At 40.7% G+C, this 27,006-nt stretch overlaps 1 protein-coding gene across 1 annotated transcript in view; it reads right to left on the reverse strand.

The window, feature by feature from the left end:
* LOC127669425 (STAM-binding protein-like) overlaps nucleotides 1-24,273 on the reverse strand; it is a 67,567-nt gene extending 43,294 nt beyond the window's left edge. Inside the window, exon 1 of the mRNA XM_052163393.1 lies at nucleotides 24,207-24,273. Within this exon, the coding sequence (XP_052019353.1) occupies nucleotides 24,207-24,273 (67 nt within the window). The remainder of the gene's footprint in view (nucleotides 1-24,206) is intronic.
* Nucleotides 24,274-27,006: the final 2,733 nt, after the last annotated feature.

The raw sequence follows: 27,006 nt of genomic DNA on the forward strand, positions 1-27,006 counted from the left end.
TAATAAGACACTTATCATTGAAATGTGATTATACATCCTAACAGAAAATATTAGTGTATTTTATAGTCACAGATATGTCCTCACTGGGTGTTTATTTGCTGTTTAATTGCTGTGAAGAACCACCATGACTGGGGAATTTCTTTGAACAGCAAGTATTTAATTGGGGCTTCCTTATAGACTTACAGATAGAATCACTGATGTCATATCAGAGTTTTTCTGTAATAAACCAAAGAGTACAGAGGCAGAGATAGAGACAGAGAGAGAAAGAGAGATAAAGAGAGAGAGAGAGAGAAAGAGAGAGAGAGAGACAGGCAGGCAGGCAGAGAGACAGAGGGACACAGAGACAGAGAGACAGACAGACTGAGAGAGATAGACAGAGAGATAGAGACAGAGACAGACAGAGAAAAAGAGAGACAGAAACAGGATAGAATGAGATACAGAGAGACAGAGACTGACAGAGAGAGATGGAGACAAAGACAGATATAAGAAAAAAAAAGAGTTACATTCAGGTCCTGTTACTGGTATCTTAAATCTTAAAACCTACCCCCAGTGAAACACTTCCTCCAAGAGTCTCCCCTAGTGACCTACCTCCTCTAATATATACTTCCAGACTCCCATTGACACATCCCATCCTACAGTCCCCCAAGTTTCATTCTTATTCAAATAAGCACCATAATTTCAACTGGGCCTTACCTTCTGACCTTCCATACAGTTCATTACAGGAGACTAATGATGCAAATATATAAGTCTGTGGGGCTGTTCTCATTCAAATCATCAGGAAATGGAAGAAGAAGGAGAGAGACCTCTAGGCTGAACAAAGATATTACTGTTGAAAGTTTGTCATTTAATCTCACTGGGCAATTTCCAAGAACCAAAGCATGGTCCTAGATTGAAAAGATCCTTTAGGGAAAATGTGATACATTTACATGGTGGCAGATTAGATATTTTAAGAAATAATGACATCATGGCATTTGCAGAAAAAACTTTGGTAATAAAAAAAAATCCAGAGTGACATAACCAAGATCCAGAAATATACATATTATATGTATGCACTTACATCTGGATAGTAGTCACTAAAGGATACTAACCAACCTTTAATCCATACATCCAGAGATAGGGTATGAAGAAATGAACTAGGATGGATACATGCATCTCCATGGAAGTGAGAGATTGATTAGATTTTACAGGTGACCTATGTAAAAGACAATGGACACAGTCCCTGAGGAATAGGAAGGGAGCTAAGGGAAAGGAAGAGAATCCTGGGAGATATAGGTTCAGTTGCAGTGGCATTTGAGACATAATATGGAAACCTAGTGTACTGGAATTCCTAAATTATAGGAAGGCCATCTTAGTGATTTCTACTGATGGGGCATACAAAATCTCTACTGGCCACTTTTTGTCACCAATAAGGCTTCCATGAATAGTGACTGCATTGCATTCATTTGAGTTGTTCTGCAAGGTCATCCCATGGAAATATACAAACAACCCAGGCTGTTGCTAAGACAACTGTTTACTCTTTGCTAACTGAGAGTAGAGTTCAATTGCTTAGGCCAACACCTACTCAGCACATCGAAATTGAAGTTGAGCAGATGCATGCTTCAAACCTTTACCCTTATGTTCTAGTTTCTTTGTTGTAGGAGAGTTCTCTGTTGGCCACCAAAAGAGAAACAAATACCAATTCAGCCACAAAACCCTTGACCTACAGTATTTTCTGTTGAAAGTCTGTTATTCAGTCTCATTGAGCAGTTCTACCTGCCAGATATGCTAGGGCAGTGGTGTCAGAGAACATCTAGGTATAATATAGAAATGTCTGATTTGACTTATGGCCCAATTAGTTAGATAGAATCCATACAAGACACTGCTTAGGTGACAAAAACATAGAGTGTAGATGGCCAGAGACCTAGTTTAAAATCAAATGCTACTGCTCTAAACAATTAAATAAAAGAAACAATCTAGCAGTCCAATTCTTCTAATCCCACTGATCAGTTCCCTATTCAGCCATTTTAAGAAAGGCTTCCTCCTGCAGCAGGTAGAATCACTGATGTCATATCAGAGTTTTTCATGATAAACCAAAGGATGCAGAGAGACAGACACAGAGACAGAGACAGAGAAACAGACAAACAGAGAGACAAACAGAGGGACACAGAGACACACAGAGAGAGACATAGACAGGGACAGAGACAGAGACAGACATTCTGAGAGAGATAGACAGAGAGATAGAGACACAGACTGAGACAGAAAGAGAGAAAGTGAGACAGAAACAGGATAGAATGAAATACAGAGAGACAGAGACAGGCAAAGTGAGGAGATAGAGACAGAGAAAGACTAACAGAGACAGACAGACTGCAAACAGAAGGCAGACAGACAGAGACAGATTATGAAAAACACAGCCCTATGTGATGTGTCTCCATTAATCCTCCTACCCAGATACATTCATATATCAGGGCACTGTGCAGAATGGGAGGGCAAAATGATGTCAAAGAAGACCGAATACAAGAAAAGAAGAACAGAGCCCTCCAATTCATCTAAGCAAAGCTAGCATGAAATGGAAAAGAGAAGCAGAAAGCACTGGGCCTTTTTCTTGTTCCATTTACCTTTGAATTTCATAATTTATTCATTCATGTAAATGTCTATGTAATGCTCTATAGTGTAAATGTACCACATTTTGTTTACCTTCTTTTCAGTTGAGCACCATATAGGTTGTTCCAAACTTCTGGTTACTGTGAACGCTGTAGCACTGAACAGGTTTGAATAAGTGTATCTGTGATAGGAAGAAGTATCTTTTGGGTAGTATAACTGCATCTTGAAATAGAGAAATCCACATGTTCTTGAGTTATTGCCACTGTGTGGCTCAGTGTTAGAACACCTATTTTCTGGCTTTAGAAACAGCAATCACAGTACGCATTGTGTAGCACCTGGGCAGACAAGATATAATTCCTATTAACTAAACCCTGAGTGAGTTTTATACTGTAGATCATAGAAGAGGAAGGTAATGGAGGCTTCTTCCTTCTGACTGCTACCAGTACACACTCTAGGGGGTTTGGTAATTCTAAGATTCAATATGAACAGGAGGAATTGGTATGAGTTGCTTCCCAGGCTGATAATGTGAGTTACTCCAGGACTCACATGGTGCAGAGAAAGGACTGATCTTTTTACCTCTATATGCATGCTGTGGTGCCTGTTCACATACATACCCGCAGATACAAAGTAAGTAAAAAGTACCTCAAACAAGTTTATTTAGTATACATTTAGCAAGTAATATTAAATATGATAACAAGTTGCATCAATTTAATAACAGTTTCATAGTTTTTGATAATTGTGATATATGATAATACAGAATCCACTACCTTGGTCATTTATTTTGGAAATGGATTCCACTTAATTCTTTACCTCAGAAAGGTACACACTCCTGACCCCTTTTCTCAGATGTTTATTACAATGTAATTGGGAAAATGTTTGAGCCTAGATTCCATATTATGTTCCTTGCACATCAAAAGATTTAGGCTGAGGTGCCTATGAACACGGCAGACACATGTCACAGGCAGGATGTGGATGAGGCAGGTGGAAGTCATTCAGTCATTTTTATCTCAGAGTCATTTGAAACCTCCAGGCATAGATAAATGCAGAAAAATATTCCTTTGCAGGATGAGATGTAAAAGGACTTCAACCTGATTGCTGTCAAATTCTCCAGTCTTCACTGTCTACACAGCTGTTGCCATTGGTTTCTGAGATCTCACTAGATTACCTATTAAGTCGTGCTTATTGGATCATAGGGTCTTTCCGTGCATCCCTCCAACTAATTCTAGATTTGGCCTATAATTCCGTTTTTAAAGGGTAAGAAATATAAAGTCAAATTTAGTTCCAATAGCCACTTGCATCCTGGTTCCAATTTTCAATATCAGATTCCATTTTTCTGCATCTTTTGGAGCAGTCCTCATCTGCCTCCCAAGGCCTGGAGGAATCATAGGTAACCCCTGGTCTTCAGTCCTTGAGTTGGAAGGCAGATGCAGCTGGGACTCATTGGCCCCAAGCAGTGTGGACAAGTGAGCAGGCTTGTTAAGTACTGACTTCTCCAGTATCAGATTCTACCCCACTGCGCTGGGAATCCTAGTGAGAAACTGTCAGCTGCCCTCCTCCTTCCTTTTGCCTGCTGGACATCTGCCTTGGCGAGTGGGAAAGGGACGTTGAAGTGGAAAGGGCCAGCCAAGAAAGAATGGCAGGAGGATCAGGACGAGTTCGAGGCCAGCAGAAAGGGCTACAAGAATGAATGTCTCTTGAGCTGTGGTCCTGTGGACCCGAAAACGGTAGGCACATGGAAAGGGAAGCAACTGCTTTGGGGGATTGTGTTCACTTGAAATTTGTCATCTTTCTGGGGTCCTTTTCTCACCACTTCGAACAGTTCCCATTTGGAAAATGTAACTATGCCAGTGCCTTACAGCATGGAATCCGCCTACAGAAAGAACTTGGGCGATTTTTCAGCTTTTAGAAACACACAGAAGCAAATATGCCCAGGGAACAAACCGAAACCCAGGCGATCACATTGCATCTCCTCAATACTCTCTCCAGAATCTGTGGATTCGCACAGTTGTCCTCTGCAGCTGGACAGGCAGAGTCCAGTGCCCCTGGGAAAAACAAAACAAAACAACAACAAGAAAAAAACAAAGAAAGCATAACCACATACTAAATCATGAGATAAAATAATACACGAGATTTGAAATCACCCTCAGATTTAAGCTCCACATTACAAAGAGACAAGCTGAAAATGCTGCTACTAGGGAACATGGTCCACAGAACTTAAAGTTCCAGAGCTCACCATCATTACTTTCCACCAGTCAGAATGCCAGTGCCACTGCGCCCCCTGGTGGAAAGGAGCTTACAGTGCCCACAGCTCCAGGGCCGAATTGGCAGTTTGCAAGTTCTTTTGCAACTTTTCCCTTCTGGCTAGAATTCCTTACTTGGTTCCTACTCCGTGGGAGCCCGCTACCAATGTGGAAAAGTGGGCAGGCACACTAACCACGGATTTCTCCAGGATGTCAAGGCTGGGCTCAAACCCGGATGGTGCCAGTGAGGTGCCATTAGGCTGCTATCTTTGGCTGCTTGTGCACTGGACAAGTACATGCTAGCGGATAACAGAGAGTACTCAGAAAAGATGGCTATGGAGAGGCCAGCATTCAGGTCATAGCTTTAGTGCCTAGGACAACACCTTCCCTGAATCATGAAAGTCTAAAGTCAGACCTACCTTCCCATTGGAGGTTGGATTGCAGTTGCCCCATCTCTGGCGTTTCCATGAATCTTAGAAACATGCCATCCCAGCTGCAATCAGTGCCTTCGAAAATGGGCGGGCACTACCCTGGACATTCCCTTTGAAATTATCTATTAAAAGACTAAGAAATGACAGGGAGCATCGAAGGCAAATCCTATGTTTTATTTTGGAAGCAGGGAGCTGACCTGAAAATAGTTGGCTTCTGGGATCAAAGAGGTTTAGGCACCGATCCTGTTTAGCTCAGACCTTAATCTAAATTGCCAGAAAGGCGCCTGCTGTTCTGTAAGCCTCCCTGCTGCCAAAGGCCAGAGGGCAGCAGCCACAGAGCAGGCAGCTAAGCAATCTGTGATTGCACCACAGGAGTCCTCAGAAAATCCTGAATCTATCCTGGTCTCTGGTGGCCATTTGCTAGAGTTCCCTGGGGAATTTCTGCCACAGGTCGCAGGGTCCTGTGTGTCCTCCCCATGGTGGGGCAGTCTGGAACAGGACCTGGGCTACATCTCCACTGGGAATCATTCTTCTGTAGCATCCTCCCAGGTTCCCAGAGTTGCAGGTTTCTCTGTCTGTTCCTCTGGCTGTGAAATGGTTTGAAATACAGGTATCTTTCAATGCTGCCTGACTGTGATTTCATGGGACTTAAAGGTTGGCCATACCTATCCAGGGACCAAGCAAAGGATATTGACTCTGCAGGGAATCTTAGCTAGCAGGGCACCTGCCCCTGGGATCCTAACAGAGGCATTCAGGAATGCAGGGGATTAACCTGGCCCAGCAATTCTGGTTTGCTTCAGGGAAACCCTATTTTAAATGATTGGTTGCATGTCTTCCCCACTGACAAAAGTGGCAGGGAAAAGAACTTTATAATAGTTTACTTTTGAGCCTGCTACTATTTCTATTAGACAGGCTCTGAAGGGAGCATCACTAACTGACAATCCTGATGCCCACCAGCAGGATGCAGAACAGACAGGAGAGCATCCCTGAGCCAGGGTGAGATGTCAGGTTTTCACTCAGATTCCCACAGCATCTACAGGAGGACACTGTCCTTCCACAGACTTGCTTACTGCAGTGTAGCTTTGGTTTGCCCTCTTCTCTCCCCCTAACTCCCTGATTTATGTACTCTTACACATTTGCCTTTTTCACTTCTGTGTCTGTTTTGTGGTTTTGTAAGCACAGGTTTCAGGGTCCTTTGCTTGCCTCCCCTACCTCTTTCAGGATTATGAATACCACCCACAGATGGAGTACAGAAGGCTCAGTGTGATCCATCCCAGGGAACACAGCTGCTGATGTCCTTGTGTGCCTGGACCTAGAGCAGGAGAGCTGGCTTTTTGTTTCTTGTGTGTGAAGAAGCTGTTTTGGGATTCTGCTCCAGTGCCACCTGGCCTCCAGTTCTGCCATGAGCAGACCTAGAGCCAGGGCTTTCTGCCCTTGATATCCTTGACTTAGAAGACCTGTGCTTTGACATTCCCTCAAGGAATGGCTTTCCAATCTTCCTGTCTGTTTCCCTGTAAATATGAGTGCAGTCCATGGCAGCATGGAGCCCAGCTAACCCAGGAGATCCTTGCCTGCCTTCTGTGCAGACACAGAGACTAGGGGATGGATATGTTAAGGGTATTCATCTCAAAAGCAGGACATAAAATGTGAGACCGAAACAGGGGTTGGGGAGTGGGCAGGTGGAGAGGAGAGTCTTTGTCCTGAAGGTTGAGCTCTACACTTAGCTGTTTCCCCCAACCATCTCTCTGTTGGGAACACAAGATGAACATCTGCTCAGGTCTTCAGCTAAAGAAAGGACACTTAACATGGTTTCCAAGCAGGGCCTGGGGACGTGTGCCTTTAATCTCAGCATGAGGAGGAAGTTCTTTGACTAGGTGAGAGAGGAAGGAGAGACAGGAAGATCTTTGACTAGGTGGTCACCTTGGTCTATAAAGTGATTTTCAGAACAGCCAGGGTTACACAGAGAAACACTCCCTGCGGTTGCTATTCTGTGTTGTCAACTTGAATAAATCTCGAATTATGCAAAATCCAAAATTTGAGGACCCACCTGCAAGGGAATTTGCTTACTTTGTAAAAAGTAATCAATGTCTTTATTGTTGGAAGACTTGCCTTTAATGCGAACCATTTTGAGCTTGAAAGACCCAGTCCTTTAATCAGGATATGGAGCAAGAAAGCCACAGAATTTGTTATTGTGATTGTTGTTGTTCACTTTTTTGTTGTTCTTCAATTTTTAATGCTTTTTACCCTAGTTTATTCAATTTTATCAGAAAGATTTTCCACATCTTCAATTTTATCAGATTATCTTTAAACATCAATTTTCAATTAATTTAGAAATGTGTTTAAATCATCAAATTGATGTGTATAATTTTCCATGAACATCTTTAATTTTACCACTTTTTTCTATATATTTCTTCAATTTTTCAGAAAAATTTTCCATGTAAATCTTCAATTTTATCAGATACTTATCATTCAATTTTCAATTAATTTAGAAACATTTTTATGTCTACCCCCTTTGTGTGTAATTTTCCATGAACAGCTTCATTTTTAACATTTTTCTATTTCTTAAATTTTATTAGACTTATTTTCCATGTAAGCCTTCAATTTTATCAGAAAATATTTTATAATTCCTCTTTCATTTAATTAAGAATTGCTTTTTATGTCTGCCCTTTAACTGTGTAATTTTCCATGAAAAGCTTCAATTTTAACACATTTATCTATGTGTTTCTTCAATGTAATCAGAAATATTTTCCATGTAAATCTTGAATTTTTTCTGAAAATATTAATAATTCCCTTTTAAATTAATTATAAATGTTTTTGTCTACCATTTTATCTGTATAATTTTTAAGATAATTTTAATTTTTAAAACTTTACCTACATATATTTTTAAACTTATCAGAACTATTATCCATGTAAATCTCTAATTATATCAGAAAAAGTTAATAATTTCTCTTTTAATTATTTTAGATGTTTAGATATCACCAAATTTATCTGTATAATTTCCATGAACATCTTCCATATTAACACTTTTTTTCTATAAATTTCATCTATTTTGCCTTCAATATTTTTAACATCTTCAGTTCTAACAGAAGATGCTTATAATTCTTCCTCAATTAATTTAGTAATGTTTTTATGTCAACCAATTTATCTGTATAATTTTCCATGAACATCTTCAATTTTATCACTCTTCATATATATTTCTTCACTTTTATCAGAAATATTTTCCATCAACATCTGCAATTTTCAGAGGTCTATAATTCAGTTTTAAATTAATTTAGAAATGTTTTTATGCCAACCAATTTTTCTGTATAATATGTACATGAACATCTTCAATTTTATTACTTTTTTCTAAATATTCCTTCAAATTTATCAGAAATGTTTTCAATCAACATCTTTAATTTATTAGGTGTTTTATAATCCATTTGTCAATTAATGTAGAAATATTTTTCATCTTCCATTTTATTTGTATAACATGAAAATCTTCAATTTTATAAGAAAATGTTTCTAATTCCTTTACATTTTGGAAAATGTTTTTATGTCTAACATTTATCTGTATTATTTTCCATGAAAATGTTCAAGTTTAACAATCTTTCTATATATTTCTTCAATTATATCAGAAATATATTTGACATATATGTTCAATTTTATCAAGCATATTTTGACTCAGCTCTTTTTTTTTATGCTGTCATGGCCAATAGCCTGTGTTTATTCTCTGGAACCCATATGATCAAAGGAGAGAACTCATCCCACAAGTTGTCCTCTGACCTCCATGCTTGTACTGGTATGCCTATGCATGCCAAATAAACACACGCACACACACACACACACACACACACAAGCAAATCTAATTTAGAAAAGGAGAAATCTCATGACACCTTGAAATAAACAGGATTCCTTAGACTTTCCCATCTCTCTCACCAAAGAAATTAAATTACCTTTTACCAAGCATTTCCCTTGGACTGGTTCATATCTTCATATCTAAATGTCTTTATTGTAGGAGTCAGATGTCATAAATTTTCTGTGTCTGTCTCCAGTCAGACATTTCTAGACCATGGTTGTAGTTTTGACTAATTTTTTTCTTATGTGTTTGACTCAACTCTTTAGAAATATTTCTATGTCTACCATTTTATCTTTATTATTTTTTTAAAAATCAGAAATATATAGAAAATACATTAAATTTGAAGAATTTGATGGAAGACAATAATTTGAAAATGGTAAATATAAAAAAATCTTAACTAATTGTCAAAGCACATAGAAAGTTTTTCTGATAAAATTGGAGATTTTGATGGAAAATATTTGTGTTAAAACTGAAAATATTTTTGTTAAAACTGAAATTTTTCTTTACATGGGATTCTTATTAAAGATTTCTCCTTTCACATTCCCCTAGAAACAAGTCTCAGCACTCTAGGACAGCTTGTCACAGAACCAGAAGTCATACATATGGAAAAAAATTGACTTTTAAATGTAAACCAATAATCCAGTGTAAAACAATAAACTTGTTTGCATCATTAAAACACATAATTGGTCACAGTATCATGCAAACTAATGTGTTGCCTCCAGATATTCTGCTTTCTCTCAGTCCAAATCCACTGAAAGAAGCTCATGACTATAAAATAGCAGGAAATGATTAAACTGTGAAGCTAATAAACATTCCTGCTTATCATAATTTCTGAAAGCTGAGGATTCTATTACATTAGTTGGTTCATCCCCAAAGATAGGAGCTGGATCCTCCTAAGCTATTCTGCTGTGAATTTTTACATTTTCGTCTTATTGGCCATTGTGGTATAACTTGGGGACATAATGAGACCATTAACAGTCAGGGAGGAAATATTTCCCAGTTTATATCCGTTCAACACTTACTCCCTGTTTGTTTTTCTAGATACAGTGGCTATCAGCCTATAGTAACTCAGAGCAAAATATTCTTTTGACACCTTACATTCTCAACTCTCCTCTGACAACCTTATCTGTGTGAGTGACACCCTAAGCTTCCTGAGCAGATTGTGTGTCACACAGATCTTTTATGCCCCATAAAACTGTCAAAATCAGAGACCGGACCTATTTTCCAGATCTAGATTATTTTGATCTTTCAGTTGGATGAATTTTTCAGTCTTTTGATGATGGTTTGCCATTCATGACTATTTAATCCACAGTTATGAGCCTAAAATCCATTATAGGGCATCTGGTTATGACCACTGAATATGGGTGCGTGGGGACTGTGCCATATTTCCGGGTTTCTTTAGCTACATGTTTTGGAACTCTGAAGCTACGTGGGACCCTGTGCAGTTGTTAGCAGTCCTGGAGAGGCCATCTGTGTGGTCACAATAAGCATGCGTATGTAGGCAACCAAAACACCTGGCTGCTTAGATATCCAAATCTTTACAGGCTGATGGGTGAACTGAGATCCACAGAGAAAGCATTTCAAGTGTGTGCCAAAGTCTTTAGTTTCTCACTGTATTCCAGGTGTGCTCTCTTTCTCTTTGGTCCTCAGCCTGGTCTGTGCATTTTGTATGCCTTCTCACTTTCCAAGTTCACTTGTGTTACTCTAGATGGAGAGGCTGGGGTATGTCACAAACACCTTCCTCCCAAATGTGGTTATCAAGAAGCAGGAAAATATAAATGGAGAAACTGACCACTCACCTGATGCCCAGTGAGAGAAATGAGCTGCAAGATGACCTAGCAGTCGTCAGAGATGGATTCTTGGACTATAGGTATTCACTTTTGCAAATCCTATGGTGTCATTCTTGGGTCTGCAATGTCCCACTCATATTTTTCAGGTCTTCTGTTCAAGACCTGGCTGCACCTCCAGATTGTCACTATGCCTAATCTTACGTTCATAAATGCTTCTCCAAGGAAGTGTGTACCTTGGTACAATTTGGAAACACTTAGCAGTTTATATATTTGTCTTGTTCTTCGTTCTCATCCCCACAATAACTTGTAATTTCTGACTGACTTTGCACCCGAGAACATACTGGGATAGACTGCGTTCCCAATCCTACTGAGTGACCACATGCAACTAGGGCATCCTCCACTTGGATTCATAACCTTTGTCTGCCTAGTGTCAGCATAATATGTTTTATAATCACCAGAATTTGACACTACACAGGATCCAGGATATTGTACTCCATGGTGTGTTCTTTGAGGACCACCCTGTGCTGATGTGATGCTTTAGGCCAGTGTTCATGGGAGTCTACACTCCTAGGGACAAGTCCTAACACAGTGCATATTCTTTCTATGAGAAGCTGAAGTTAGGTCATGAGCAGGTAATATCACACCTACAGAGATTAGAAAATGAGAACAATAAAACCCCAGAGAAACTAAAAAAAGCTCAAGAAGAAGAAATGCTTCTACTGCTAAGTGCCTTTCAGTTCACCAGTTGTGGAGTGGTCGTTTCTGCCTTTGTTTTTTGACTGCACAATCTGTAGCCCTTATTTTATGCCTCCTGCCTCTTGCCCAACAGATAACTCTGTGGGATTTGGACTAAGTGTTGCTAAATGTGACGGAGACTGTTATCCCTCCCAGCTTGGTCTTGTCAGCCTCATCAGCCTTGAGAATAAAAAAAAAGTGTGTTTCCAGAACAAGAGGCCACTTCTTCTACCTCATTTGATGTGTGGATTATGTTTTGGGTATTTCAGTTTTCCAGGCTAATATTCACTTATTAGTGAGTGCATACCATGATTGATCTTTTGAGACTGGGTTACCTCACTTAGTATGATGTTCCCCAACTCCATCTATTTACCAAAGAATTTCATGAATTTTCAGGGAGTGGGGGGCCAGAAAGGGGGAAATCATTTGAAATGTGAATAAAAAATATATCATATAAACAAAGAAATGAAAAAAAGAAAAGAAAAGAAAAACAAAAACAAAAAAATGTGTGGTAGATCTGGGCTCAGGCACGGTTTAGAGATCTGACTGATATGGAACAGGTATATAGAATATCCTCACCTTGGCTCAACTGTTCTATCTTGAGAATATTTATCCTCTACACAATTATTTGTTGTTTATAGGATTTCTCTGTGTTACGAAATATTCTTATGGTCTCTAAGACTACTGCTACAGACAAAGGCTTTACCACACTGATTATTATAGCCTTTCACTCTGGATAGTTCTATTATGTATTCATAGATAACTGTGTAGTGAAAAGTTCTTATCACATTGATTACATTTCTAAGATTTATTTTCAATATGTATTCTGTTATATATTCAAAGATGAGTTTGCTATATATAGGTTGGGAACAAGTTAGAGAAACTTGACCTAAGGGCTGCCTTTTTGTTGCCAAACTACATTTAATCATGAGTTGAAACTAAGTATAAGTCTCCGGTCTTAGGGGACCTATGTACTTAACAATATCTGGCCAAATTTTTTTTATTCATGTTTTGTTCCTAATCATAAAATCTGGTATTCTTGTTTTAGTCCTAAAAATGAACTATTTTTTTCCTAACCACAAAAGAACAAATGACTATGAAAGGCTAGACCATAAAACCTGCATTCTGTATCATTTGACTTAGATTAACAGGAAAAGGACATCCTGATTGGTGGTAAACATGGCTCTAACTTGGCATGGATGTTTTTCCTTTTCAGATTTGGAATCTATATCAGTTTCTGGCTTAGGGAGAGGGAGTGGTGTGTTGATGCAACTAACCTTCTGAGTATATTGGTGTGGTCCTATTTAGTCAGTAGCAAGTTGTCTACAAAAAAATCTTATCATATGCATTGTAATGGTATTGTAATTGGGTCGGACCTCAGTGGACTTCATAACATAAAGATTTTTATCACATTGCTGAAATTCATTGAATTTCTCTCCAGTTTGAATAGTATCATAAGGATGAAAGTGATACAGGTGTGCAAAAGCTTTAGTATATGGATCATTCCAAAGCTTTATTATATTCACATGGTTTCTCCCCAATACAAATTCTTACATGATAAAGAAGAACTGTGCAAAGGCTTCACTATATTAAAATCACACACAGGGTTTCTGTCTTCACATTTCTATTGATATAAAGAGACATCATGAACAAGGCATCTCCTATAAAAACAAGCATTTAATTGGGGCTGGCTTATAGTTTCAGAAGTTTAGTCCATTTTCTTTATAGCATGGCAGGCATGCAGGCAGACATGATTCTGGAGAAGATTCTGAGAGTTCTGCATCTTTATCCAAAGGCAGCTAGGGAGAGAGTGTCTTCCAGGGACCTAATAGGAGGTCTCTTCAGCCCTGGTATGAATTTCAAAGCCCACCACCACAGTGATTCACTTCCTCCAACAAGGTCACATCACAATATAACACTACTCACTCAGCTTAGCATATTTAAATTACCATATTCCATCGCCTGGCCCCCACATGATTGCTCAACCCCTGAGTGTATGGGGATCACACTTAAACATACAGAATACATGAGCTCGAACTCCAAAAGTCCCCATCCTCTATAGCAGTCTCAAAAAAGTTAAGAGTCCAAAGTTCAAAGACTCTTCTGAGATGAATCCTATCATGTAATAGTAATCACATATATTTTTAAAAACAAAAGGGACATCATATGTCTTCATATAAACAGGATACACTTCACCATTCCTAAAGTTCATCGTGAGGAAATACTGTACCTAAAAAAAAACAAAAAAATGGGCCCAAAGTTTCGCCACTGAGCTAATGGCTTGGCTGCTCAAGATACCTTCCTTCTAAGCCAGTGTTGCATCCCTACTGCTTCAACAACACAGTAGCACAGCAGGACAGTAGGACAGCAAGAGCAGGATTTGCACTTAGCAGTTGACATGTGGTCTCAGGTCTCAGGTGGAGTTCACAGAGAGTCTACGTCCTCCCATATTTAAAAAGAGCCTGGACAGCCAAACAGTGGTGGTGCACAACTTTAATCCCAGCACTTGGGGTGCAGATTTCTCAGTTCAAGGCCAGCCTAGTCTACAGAATAAGTTCCAGAACAGCCAGGACTACACAGAAAAAAACTGTCTTGAAAATGCAAAATAATAATAATAATGATGATAAAGTACTGATATACATTTTTTCACAGTTTTGAAATCCAGATTCATCAGGTGGGCAAATCTAGTTTTGTTTTGTTTTTCTTTTTTTGTTTTAAAGGAAGCAATGAAGCTCTTCAACGATCTGCTAAGTTTCACCACCGCCTTCCCAATGGCAAAACTGTTTCAAAATGGCTCCCAAAGCAATGAGCGGGACGGAAAGGAAGAATACACGCAGACATAAAGAATAGTGAACCACCAAGGTAAGACAATAGAAAAAAAATCGGGTAAGCAGATCAGGACTACCTTGTCCCCCAAAACACACACACAAATGCACATGCACACACACACACATGCACACATGCACACATGCACACATGCACGCAGGCAGGCACACACACATGCACACAAACACACACATAAACACATACACACAAACACACACATACACACACACATGCAAGCAGGCATGCACACAAACACACACACACACACACACATGCAAGCATGCCCACAAACACACACACACACACACACACACACACACACACACACACGGACGGACGGATGCACGCACACACACATACATACACACACATACACACATGCACGCACGCACGCATGCACACAAAAACACACATAAACACGCACACAGATACACACACATGCACACACACACACACACACACACACACACCTCTCAAAGACTGTGGCACAATTTTACACTTAAGACTATCTGCATTTGACACGGACTACTGCGCAGGATGAACTTCCTGCAGCTTCCCTACACTCACAACTTGCCCACAGCGCCACACCCCATAGGACAGAACCTTCCCAATGGCTGCAAGCAACAAGGGAAGCTGGGAGAGAGGAAGGCCACACTTCCCTGTCACTGTGACGGGCATGCAGGGAGTTGTGGTCCTTATAGTGATGCATGCTGGGAATTGTAGTATTTGAACCTCTAAGTGGAGTGTGTGTGTATGTGTGTGTGTGTGTGTGTGCGTGTGTGTGTGTGTGTGTGTGTGTGTGTGTAGATCCAGGTGTGTTCCTCAGAACCCGAGGGCTTCTGGGAAGTGTGGTTTGCAACCCGCTTGCGGTTTTACCAGCTACTGTGGCCCTGGGAAGTGGTGGCGCACACCTGTAATCCCAGCACTCTGGGAGGCAGATGCAGGTGGATTTCTGAGTTCGAGGCCAGCCTGGTCTACAGAGTGAGTTCCAGGACAGCCAGGGCTATACAGAGAAACCCTGTCTCAAAAAAAAAAAAACAAAAAAACAAAAAAACAACCCCCCCCAAAAAAACAAATAAAAAATAATTATAATGGCATAGTTAATAATATTAATAATATACTTAGCAATAATAATTATAATACACTTAATAATGATGATATAATTAATAATAATGATATAGCTAATAATAATGATGATGATGATAATAAAGTTAATGAAGTTAATAATAGAGTGGAGTTAATCGGCTTGAAGCCTCAGTTTCTTGTCTGTTTATGGCAGAATTCTGGCGGATATAGTAAATAATAATAGTAACAATAATGAAGTCAATAGTAACAATCCTAGTCATGTAGTTCGTAATAGCAATAATAATGACGTAGTTAATAATGAAAATAATAATGATGTAGTTAATAATAGTAATAATAATTTAGTTTTTAGTATAGTGGAGTTAATGAATTTCAAGCCTTATTTTCATGTCCGTTTCATGACAGAATTTTGGTGGCTATAGATAATAACAGCGATAATAATAATAGTAATATAGTTAATAATAATACAGTTAATAATCCTAATAGTACATGTTCGTGGATCGGCAGAAATCTTTTCCATAGGCGTGAGCTATTATTAATTGATTTTCGTATATGTTTAATAATAGCAGGAAAAGCATATTAATAGCAGGAATCTTTTGTAAAATGAATCAGTTTCTAGTAAAAAAAAAAACTGACAAAAGATAATTTTGTATCAAAGTTGAATGGGGATTATCTTGTAACTCGCAGTTCAGTACTCTCTTTATTCCAGTCTTGACTGGATTCTGTACATTGAAATACTATTTAGCATATAAATTTAAAGGAGTAGAAGCCTTTTTCAGTTTAGATGCCCTGGAGCTAGAATAAATAACAAACAAATATGGATCATTTTTTCTTGTGAATCTCTGGCTTGTAAACATGTTGTGTTACAGATGGGTTTGGAGAAGGTGTTTTGCTCAGACAGTGCTTGAGGATCTTCAGACCATAGCCACTCTAGTGACCAGGGCTGAGTGGATGGATCGAGGACAGTTAACCTGCGAACACTTCCAGTCTGGTTACTGAGCCATGGCCATGCTAAGCCTGGATCTGCTACATTGTACTGAATTCTAGTAGGATTGTGGGGACCAAGAAAATTCCAAGGGGTGCAAGAGCTAAATTCCCTTCCTAGACACCCCCCTTGACTTTAGGGGAGCTTCAAACACATCCTAAAAAGAATTGGAAAAGGTATCCTAAATTAAATACGAGTCCAATGACTAGTTCACAGACTGACCTCCAAGAGCTCCCAGGGAATGGAGTCTGGGTAATCAGAAGGTTATTTAACTCTGAAATGTCCAGGGACTTTGCGTTGTTTGTAACTTTCCATGATCATTTTGTGCTTTTCAAGACACTGAAGTACATTGTGTCTTTATATGCAAATGACTGCAAGTTATGGTATTTAATGAACTATTAAAGTAAACAAACCACACTGGGAATCAGAAGGAGACCCGGGAGATCAAGGACCAGTCTCAGCACCAGGTACAGCATCCCTTTCCCTTCCCAACTCAGGAGAACAGGAAGGAAGGGATTTCCTGCTCAGCAGGAGACTTCAGCATTAAAACTTCTTGTGGAAATCCATCCATCAAGAACACAGAGTGAAGGAGGGAGGAGGTTTTTTCCCACTGAGCAGGATAACCAAGTATACACAGAGAAAACACAAACAACTACAAAAAGAAAAGAAAATTTGCCTTCCTACAGATCTCAGGTATGCAGATCTCACCTGAGAGAGCATAGTCCTTAGAGTTCCACTCCCCTCCTAAGTCAGGCATCTCTGAACTGTGAAACCCCAGAGGCTGCTGTTGCAGAGGGATTAGCCATGTCTGCATCCCATCTGACAATGTCCCTAGGCTCTTTCACATCTATGGATGTGGAACCCATGGATGTCCTAGAGTGGGACAAGATGATTAGCTGTCCCAGTTACTGCAATTACCTTACTGATCTGCTCCGCTCAGGGAATGTTCCTTTAAAACCTATTACACAGGGGATTCAATTCATTGTTGTGAGAGTAGCTACTTATCTTCACCATCTCTCTGTACACAGACTCCACCTAACACCCTTGGAAGTGCTCAGATGATTAAAGGACCAGATCATCTGAAAGTCTTTTTGGCAAATTTCTCTACTCAATACAAAAAGAATTTTTCTTATTTTGAGACAAGGTCTCCTTTTGCAGTCCTTGCGTGCCCCAGAATTATTATGTAAAACAGACTGACCTTGAACTCAGAGACCTGCCTTCTTCTTATGTGCTAGGTTTAAAGGTGTGCACAAGCATGCCTGGCTCTGGAAATCCTTATTTAATTATAAATTTAAGAGGCATTTGCCTGTTCCTCAGATATCATCCACGAGCCACATTTGTTTGTTGGATGTAGCAGTCAACTTTTCACAGTAACATCTGAAATGAGGGTGTCTTAAAGAGAAATGTTTTATTCTTCCCTGGAACTGACATCCTGTCATCACTTGGCAGTCAATTCAGAAGGTCTAAAATCAGATTGTTCCTTTCTTGCCATTGTAACCTGCAGATCACCTACCACCCATGTCCCCCAACATGAACCCAGGCTTCCACTTTACAATCTTATTGAAAACAATATAAGAAATTGTAGTGGGTGGGCAACTCTTTTCTCCCTAAAAAGCCTGTTAGTGTTCACACCCCAACCCCTAATGAAACTCCACCCACAAGGAAATTCCTCTGAATTGATTAGTGACCACTTCCTACCCCATATTCAAATTCTGTCTTTGCCCTTGAAATACAATTACATAAGTTGTGGAGAGGAAAGATTTTAATTCTGTGCACTTTACACATCAGAATCCAATGATTTTACATAGATTTAAGGAAAAAATCCTTCACATATCAATTGAAAAGGCAGGAGGACAAAATAAAGCAGCTTCAAGGCTCCTGGGCACGTGGGGCACAGTCCCAGCACAGAAGCCCACAGGAGAAGAATGAGGTTCTTGTTCAGGTTTGCTCTGCCTTCTCCCATTGAATATAGTGAGGGATTCCAAGGCTTATTCTCTTAGTCTTCCCACAGTGCTTGGGTGTCTTTTATTTCCAGGTTCCCCAATCCTGTAGCCTCAGTCATTTCTGGGAGCGCCCTTGGCTCCAGGATTCACCTGGGTCAAGCATGTCTCCACTGTGGTGGGCGCTGTCATCTTCTGGCTCGTTCAGAGCCCATTGGACCCTTCTCCTGGATGTGACTCCTACTTCTTGAGGACCCCAAAGTCTCTCTGAACTCTCAGCCATTGGCTCCTCTCCATGTGGCTCTCTATAGCGTTTCTGTCCCCTCTCTTCTCCAAATGCAGCTTCATCCAGCAGTGTGGCTATGCTGGGGTTCCCAGGCCCACAGCACCAGGGGTGCTGGCAGGAGGGATGACTCAAGGCCTCAAAATTATCCATTGCCCAGGCGCATGCCTGTTCTCAGGTCAGGTCTGGAGGCATGTGGGACTCTGGGTGGTCCTTCCTTCCAGGCAACTCTTCCAAGGGTGATGCAGAAGCCATAGCTTCATATTCTCAACAAATAGCAGAGTTTAGCAGGTGACTTTCTCCAGATTACAATCTGAGAAAATTTGAAAAGATAATTAATATATATATATATATATATATATATATATATATATATATATATATTTATCTGCTATATTATATCCTGTATGTTTCTCCTTGTAATATGTATTTAATATATTTACCTCAGGAGTGGTGGCAGATTTAGCCTATATATTACTAGTATCAACAGGTGAGGCTGCTAAATCTATAGAGATAAATTTATCAAATACATTCAACTGATATCTGTTTATGATAGCTGCCTTGTGTATTTTGCCTGTATTCAAAGACAGAATGGCATTTCAGTGACTGTGGATGTAGCACAATAGCAAACACTGAGGAATAGACCTTCTTCTCCTCACCTCAGGGATCCTTCTCCCATATTGACCATACTATGGATCCCAAATCAACAGATACCAGAAAATTGAAATGACACCTTGTACCTTGTCAGAGCACCATGGGTTAAAGCTGCCCTGCAACAACAGCAGAAACAACAGAAAGTCTACACAACTCTCTGCTCACTGATCTCTAGGTCAGGGAAGAAATAAAGGAAGACATTCAGTTCTTTCTAGAATGCAACTAAATGAAGGCACATTTATGAGACACAATGAAAAGAGTCCTAAGTTCATAGTGCAATGCCTAAATAAAGAAATTAGAAAGTTCTCATATTGGAGACATTTAAGTCATATTAGTTAGGATTCTCTAGAGTCATAGAGCTTATGGGATGTCTCTATAAATGAAGGTAATTGTAATGACTTACAGTCTGCAATCCAACCAACCCAACAATTAGCAACTGTGAATGGGAAGTCCAATAGTCTAGTAGTTCCAGCTGATATTCTGTGCAAGCTGGAATCCTGAAGAGGTAGGTTGCCACACATGTGTTGGCAAGTCAGAGCAAGCAGGCAGAGAGTGAGCCCTCCTTCTCCCATTGTCCATATATTGGCCTCCATCAGGATGTGTGGCACTCAGATTAAAGGTGTGTGCAACCAGGTTTGGATCTGGAACTTGCTTTGTCCCAGGTTGACTTTGAACTCAGAGAGATCTGATTGTCTAAGTCTTCCAGGATTAAAGGCATGGACTATTTTGCCTGGGGCTAAGCTTTGCATAGCCAGTCTGCTTCAAGATCTTCCTGCTAAGATCTAGATCAGAAGCCTGTGCCTTCCTGCCTCAAGATCTGGATCACAGGTGTGGCCTCCACTTCTGGATTATCCTTCATTTCACACGTAGTCAAGTTGGCAGCAAGGAATAGTCATCACAATAAAACACCTGAAAGCTCTAGGAAAAAAGGGAAGAATCAGCACCCCAAAGAGGAGTAGAAGGCAGGAAATAATCAAAATTGGGGCTGAAGGGAATCAGTTAGAAACAAAGAAAACAGTGCAAAGAATCAACCAAACCAAGTGCTGGTTCTTTGAGAAAATCAACAAAATAGACAAACCTTAGTCAAATTACCAAAGTTATAGAGATACAGACTCCGAAACAAAAACCGAAATAAAAAGGGAGGCCTGACAGCTGACAGTGAGGAAGGTCAAAGAATCATTAGGTCTTACTTCCAAAACCTGTCCTCCACAAAATTGGAAAATCTTAACAAAATGGATGATGTTCTATACAGATACTACTAACCAAAGTTAAATCAAGATCAGGCAAGCTCTTTAAATAGCCCAAAACCCCTAAAGAAAGAGAAGCAGTCATTTCAAGTCTCCCAGCCAAAAAAGGCCCAGGGCCAGTGGGTTTTGGTGCAGAATTCTACCAGATGTTCCAAGAAGAGATAATTCCAATACTCCTCAAACTATTCCACAAAATAAAAACATTTCCAAACTCATTCTATGAATCCACAGTGACCCGGATACCTAAACTATACAAAGTCCCAACACAGAAAGAAAATGTCAGATCGATTTCTTTAAGAACATTGACACAAAAATACTCAATAAAAATTCTCACAAACTGAGTCCAGGAACACACCAAAGAAATTATCCATCAAGATCAAGTAGTCTTCATTTCAGGGATGTATGGAAGATTCAATATAAGAAAATACATCAAAGTAATCCACTGTATAAATAAACTGAAAAAAAAAATCCCCTCAGGATTATCTCATTAGATACTGAAAAAAAACCTTTGATAACATCTGATACATCTACATTTTAAAGAAATATTTAAAAATCAGGTATACAGGGCACATACCTAACGCAATCAAAGCAATATACAGCAAGCCAATAGCTAAACTCAAACTAAATGCAGAAAAATTTATGCTTTTCTACTAAAATCAGGGACAAGACAAGGCTGCCCACACAGACATAGGTCTCTATCTATTCAACCTAGTACTTGAAGTTCTAGCCAGAGCAATAAGACAACAAAAGGAGTTCAAGTAGATACAACTTGGAAAGGAAGAAATCAAAATATTGCTATTTGTGGAGGATATGATAGAATACAGAAGCAACCCAAAAATTCGATCAGATATGTCCTACATCTGATAACACCTTCACCAAAGTGTCTGGATACAAATTTACTCAAAGAAGGCAGCAGCCCTCCTGATAAATGGTCCTAGAAAGAAATATCTTGTTGCAACTTTAACCAAGCAGGTAAAAGATCTGTATGACAAGAACTTCAAGTCCCTGAAGAAAGAAGTTGAAGAAGATATCAGGAGATGGGATGATGTATCATGCTCATGGATGGATAGGGCTAACCTAGTGAAACTGGCCATTTTATAAAAAGCAAACTATAGATTCAATGTAATCCCCATTAAAACTCCACCTCAATTTTTTTACAGACCTTAAAAGATCAATTCTCAACTTGATATATAAAAACAAAAAACCTAGGATAGCCAAAACTGTCCTGAACCATAATAGAACATTGGGAGAAATCACAGTCCCTGATATCACTCAGTACTACAGAGTAATAGTAATAAAAACTGCTTGGTATTGGTGCATAAACAGACACATTGATCAATGGAATTGAATGGAAAACCAAGAAATAAACCCACAAATCTATTGACAATTGATATTTGATACAGAAGCCAAAACCATATAATAGAAAACTGAAAGCTCCCTCAAATGGTGCTGGACTAACCGGATGTCTCTCCATGTAGAGGAATAAAAATAGATCCATACTGATCATGCACAAAACTAAAGTCCAAGTACATCAAGAAACTCAATATGAAACCGGATGCACTAAATCTCATGGAAGAGAAGGTGGGAAATACCCTTGATTGCATTGATAAAGGAGACATAACCCTGAACAAAAAACCAATGGTTCAGGCTCTAAGATAAACAACTGATAAATGGGACCTCATGAAACTGAAAAGCCTTTGTAACACAAAGGACACTTTCAATATAACAAATCAACAGCCCACAAATTGGGAAAGGATCTTTACTAACCCTACATCTGAGAGAGGGCTAATATCAAAAATTTACCAAAATACTCAAGAAGTTATAAACCAACAATCCAAAGAATTCAACAACAAAAAAGTGGGGGTAAGGTGTAGAACTAAACAGATTTTCTCACAAAAATACTTAAAGGAATACTCAAGTTCCTTAATAATCAGAAAAAAGAAAATCAAAACACTCTGAGATTCCATTTTACACCCACAGAATAGCTAAGATCAAAAACTGAAGGGACAGAACGCGCTAGAGCGGATGTGGAGCAATGGGAACACTCCTCCGCTGCTGGTGGGAGTGCAAGCTTTTACAACCAATTGGAAATCAATTTGGTATTTTCTCAGAAAAATGGGAATAGCTCTGCCTTAAGACCCAGCTGTATCACTCTTGGGCAAATACCCAAAAGAGGCTCCAACACCTCACACAGACACTTGATCCATCATATTCATAGCAGCTTTATTTGTAATAGCCAGAAACTGGAAACAACTTAGATGTCCCTCACCTGAAGAAAATAGAGTATATCTACAAAATGGAATATTGTTCAGCTGTCAAAAAACCAAGACATCACGAATTTTTCAGGCAAGGGAAGAATTTTGAGAATATCATCCTGAGTATAGCAGCTCAGTCCCAATAGGTCAGCCACACAGGTGATGCAAGTTTAGGTAGATAATTGCTCCTCATGGACATGCATGTAAATATTCTCTGTTGTAAACTTCTATTTCAATTATTTGAATTTTTGTGTGGAAAAATGATGAACTTTGTAACATGTGATTATGTACTGTGAAAAACGTATAAGTGCTGAAGACAAAGAAAAAGAGCTGCTCACTCTTTTTCTTTTCCTCACTTAGATTTAGGGTAGAAATTTTCCCCTTCCTCACTTAGACTAGGAATTTTTGGTTTTCCCCAATCAGACACGATTTTTTTCCCTTTCCCTGCTTAGGAGCTTTCAGCTTTTCACCTTAGATAAATTTCATAGGAAATTTTTTTGCAACTTAGTATGAAATTCTATAACCACTTTTCTAAGTGACCCATTTTCTTTCCCCACTTCCCACAAGCAGGCTGTAAGTTAGACCTCAGCAGTTCCTGCTGAGATAGAACCAAGGCCACACTGCTTAATCCTATTAGGTGGCAGGCGTTAATCGCCTAAGCCAGCAGTCTTTTACCCTCAGAAAGAACAAAAAAAGGTTTTTAGGACTTTTCAGGAGTTATCCTCAGCATTTCCATAGTTAGAGTGCTAGAAAGCCCTGAGATCCCCAGCATCAGAGTCCTGCCTACTCTGTGACTACACCACTTCCTCTGGAGGTCAGGAGGCTCCTAGCACATTTGCAGGTTCCTCTCTCATGTAAGCCTCTGTTTTTATTCATCTTTAGGAACCCCCTCAGGCTCCCGAGTGTGGTCACATCCTTTCTGGTCCGGAGGTAGTGGGAAGTGCTTCAGCAGAGCCAGGCCAGAGACTTCTGGGCAGAGCAGATTTCTGTGTGACAATAGCTGCCAGTGGCTCTCAGACTGTTTGGAAGATTTTGATTTTTTTCAGCCTAGGCCTTAGCCTGTGTACTTCCCTTTTGCTGAAGGTGGGACAGTGCTGGGTGACATCTGGACTCCACTACAGTTGGGAGGTCTGCAGTGTGGTGGTGCCTGGATAATGTTGTGCCTTTTCAGCAGGGCCCAGACTATGGCCCATAACTGAAGATGAACTCCATATTCCCCAGAAATTCAGGTCTCATCCCTGCCATGTACAAACTGGCTTTGAGGTGTGGCTTGGCAGCCTCCTCCATCCTTTCCTCAGCTGCCTTCCAGAGCCCTGACCTACAGTGCACACTATTTTTCAGTTCTTTCTCTTGGATAATGGCAGACAAGCCATTGACCACAGCCACCATGTTTCCTGCCATCTCTTCCTGGATAGACTATAAACAGGTGAGTTGGCTGTCCGGCCGGGCTGTGTGTCATGCCACCCAAGCTGCTGAGCAGGCCCTGCTTTCCTAAACTGTGTAATTGAGAACATCTGAAACAAGGAAACCAGTCCAGGGGACAAGAATCAGGGCTCTTAATGATGTCTGAACAGTTTATACCAAAGAACCCAGTTTGTGGTCTGTAAGAGTGAGAGAGGCTGTGAATGCTTCCAGTAAATTAGGAACAAAGCCTTAGCCTTCAAAGACCTTAACATGATGATGATGATGATGATGATGATGGTGATGGTGATGATGATGATGATGATGATGATGATAAAACAACCTTTGTTCTCTGCCTTGCTACCTTTTCTCAGGAGATTTCTCCTTAGTGAGCTTCTTTCTCTTAAAGAAGCTCCTTGCAGGCTGTTTGTGGACTTGCTCTTGGAAATGGATTCTGTCACCGCACAGAGCCAGCTCAACTCCTGCCTTTTTTCTTGGAAGACTAAATTCCAAGGCTCAGTTCGTAGAGGAGGACACTGTTCTCTCTGATGCCAACAACTGTGGGGCAGCTGTCGTGGCAGCAGAGCCCTGGAGTGTGCGTTCTCTCCAGGAGACCTGACAGAACTGCGAGTCTTCTCCACCAATTGCTGGTGTCAGATAGACCACACTGCAACATACCTCCCTCTGAGTCAGAGGTCTGTGCATTCTCTGTGGCACCAGGCTGGGGGCTGCTCCAGGTGTATGCTAGAGTCACCGCACTGCCTTGCCTCCCTGAACTCTTCTGAGAACTCAACCTCTTGTTTCCTGCTTCCAGGACAGAAAGAGGAGCCAAGCTGTGTACTTGGCAAGGATCAGGTGTCCAAGATGTAACTGTCACCCAATCATAAATATCCTAAACCCTGGGTAGGCCCAGGCCATGTCTGAAGGTTTTCCCAGGTGGGGACTCAAACAGGCTGAGGCTCTGTAGCTCTCCCTGCTCTGTCAACCTTACACACAGGTAACTGGGCTCCATAGCCAAACACAGTCCTCAGCAGGATGAGGTAAAGAGCTAAGGCCTGTGTATCTCCATCTTCTGAAGTTTCTGTTGTGTCTGTATTAAAAATTTAGTACAGCTGTGCTTGCTTAGCAACTTGATGTGCTAGAGCAAGACCTTCTGCAGCCAGCTGGCTCTGCACTTAAAAATCTACCAGCCAGCTGCACCAGCCAATTCTAGGTTGCCAACCCTCCACTTGCCCCACACACAAAACCTGTGCACGTGCTCAGGGTTGGGGGAGGGAGGGTTTAAGTCACATCACTGCTAAAACTGGAAGCAAATGTGGGCAGTGAAGAGGACGCAGGGATTCTGTCAGCAGCCACGAAAAGGAAACCTAATGCAGATCAGGGCTGAGCAGATGGAGAAGATCATCGAAAACTCAGCCACTGCAGGATGAGCTCTGGTGGATTACTGGGGAAGGAACTGGTCTGGCTGAGGAGTTCTTGGGACTAGGCTCCCTGAGAATGACCTTGCGCTGGTTTCTAATGGGCCTGGATTTTTGGGAGACTGGAGTTCCTCTGCAGCACATCTACCATGGTCAGGAATTGGCTGATACACTACTGAGCTGCCTCCCTTCTGCCTGTGCTCCCCTGGGTCTCTCTGGCACCTGAAAACAGCTTGCAACAGCAAAGTGGAAGTACACCAGCTAGGCTCTGAAAAGCTGCAGAAACATGGAGGCCCAGCACAAGAGGATCTGGTGGCCATTTACAGACAGAAATCTGCTGCACCTGGGACCTGCTGGCCGAGCTCTGCAATCCTGGGAGCTAGAAGGCTTGAATCTCCCTCCTGGACGAATGCCAATTCCAGATTGAAGCCATCCTTAGCAGGGGATGGGCGGGTGGAGGGTGGATGGGGGATACAGGAAGGGGATGACAGTAAGACCAACAGCAATCCAGGCAGCAAAATCCTGGTATTAGCTTGAGCCAGGGCTTCAGGTGACTAGGCAATCACACTAAAGGCTGCATCTGGACCTGGAGGCATGTGGTACCACTCCAGTCATGTTATGGAGGACAGTCCCTGCTCACCAAGTCAGGCAACTCAACACCCAGCAGGGGACTGCACTAGTTAAGAAAAAACAACTGAATTAAACAGGAACTGCAAAGTAGACGGTGTGCAGCAGCAGAATCAATACCATCTCTGCCAAGACCAGTTTCTACCTCAGGATCCTGAACATCAGAAGATACTAAGTAATTCTCATGGTGTAGACAATGAACTCTGGTCTGGGGTAAGTGTTTTCAAATTACAGTAGAATTGGTTATTCTCCTGCCTTCCTTTTCCCTCCATCCCTTTCCATATACCCCTGTGGTAACAGCCTCTCTCTCTGCATTTGTAGCATATATGTGTTGTTTTTCTTTTATATTTGTGTATATATATATCCTACAGTATGTGTATTAGTGTGTGTATATCCTACAGTAGGTGCATTTGTATGGTTGGCAGAGCTCCTGTTTTCCAGCACTGCTGCCTACAGGCTGTATGGCCCCAGGCAAATGCCCGACTCCACCGTTCCAGGGTGATGCACATGCAGCTGACTTCATGAACATTAGTGAGTCATCCTGGAGAGGAAGCAGCATAACAGAGAAAGTCCCACATGCAGCATCCTGGAGCACATCGAGACTGATGCTGTGGAAGCTCTTGTTTGCATGAGTTCTTGGGACAGAGGTCCCAGATGGGGCCCCTCACGCCTGTCT

The sequence above is a fragment of the Apodemus sylvaticus genome, chromosome 1 (assembly GCF_947179515.1).
Source record: "Apodemus sylvaticus chromosome 1, mApoSyl1.1, whole genome shotgun sequence".
Lineage (NCBI taxonomy): Eukaryota > Metazoa > Chordata > Mammalia > Rodentia > Muridae > Apodemus > Apodemus sylvaticus.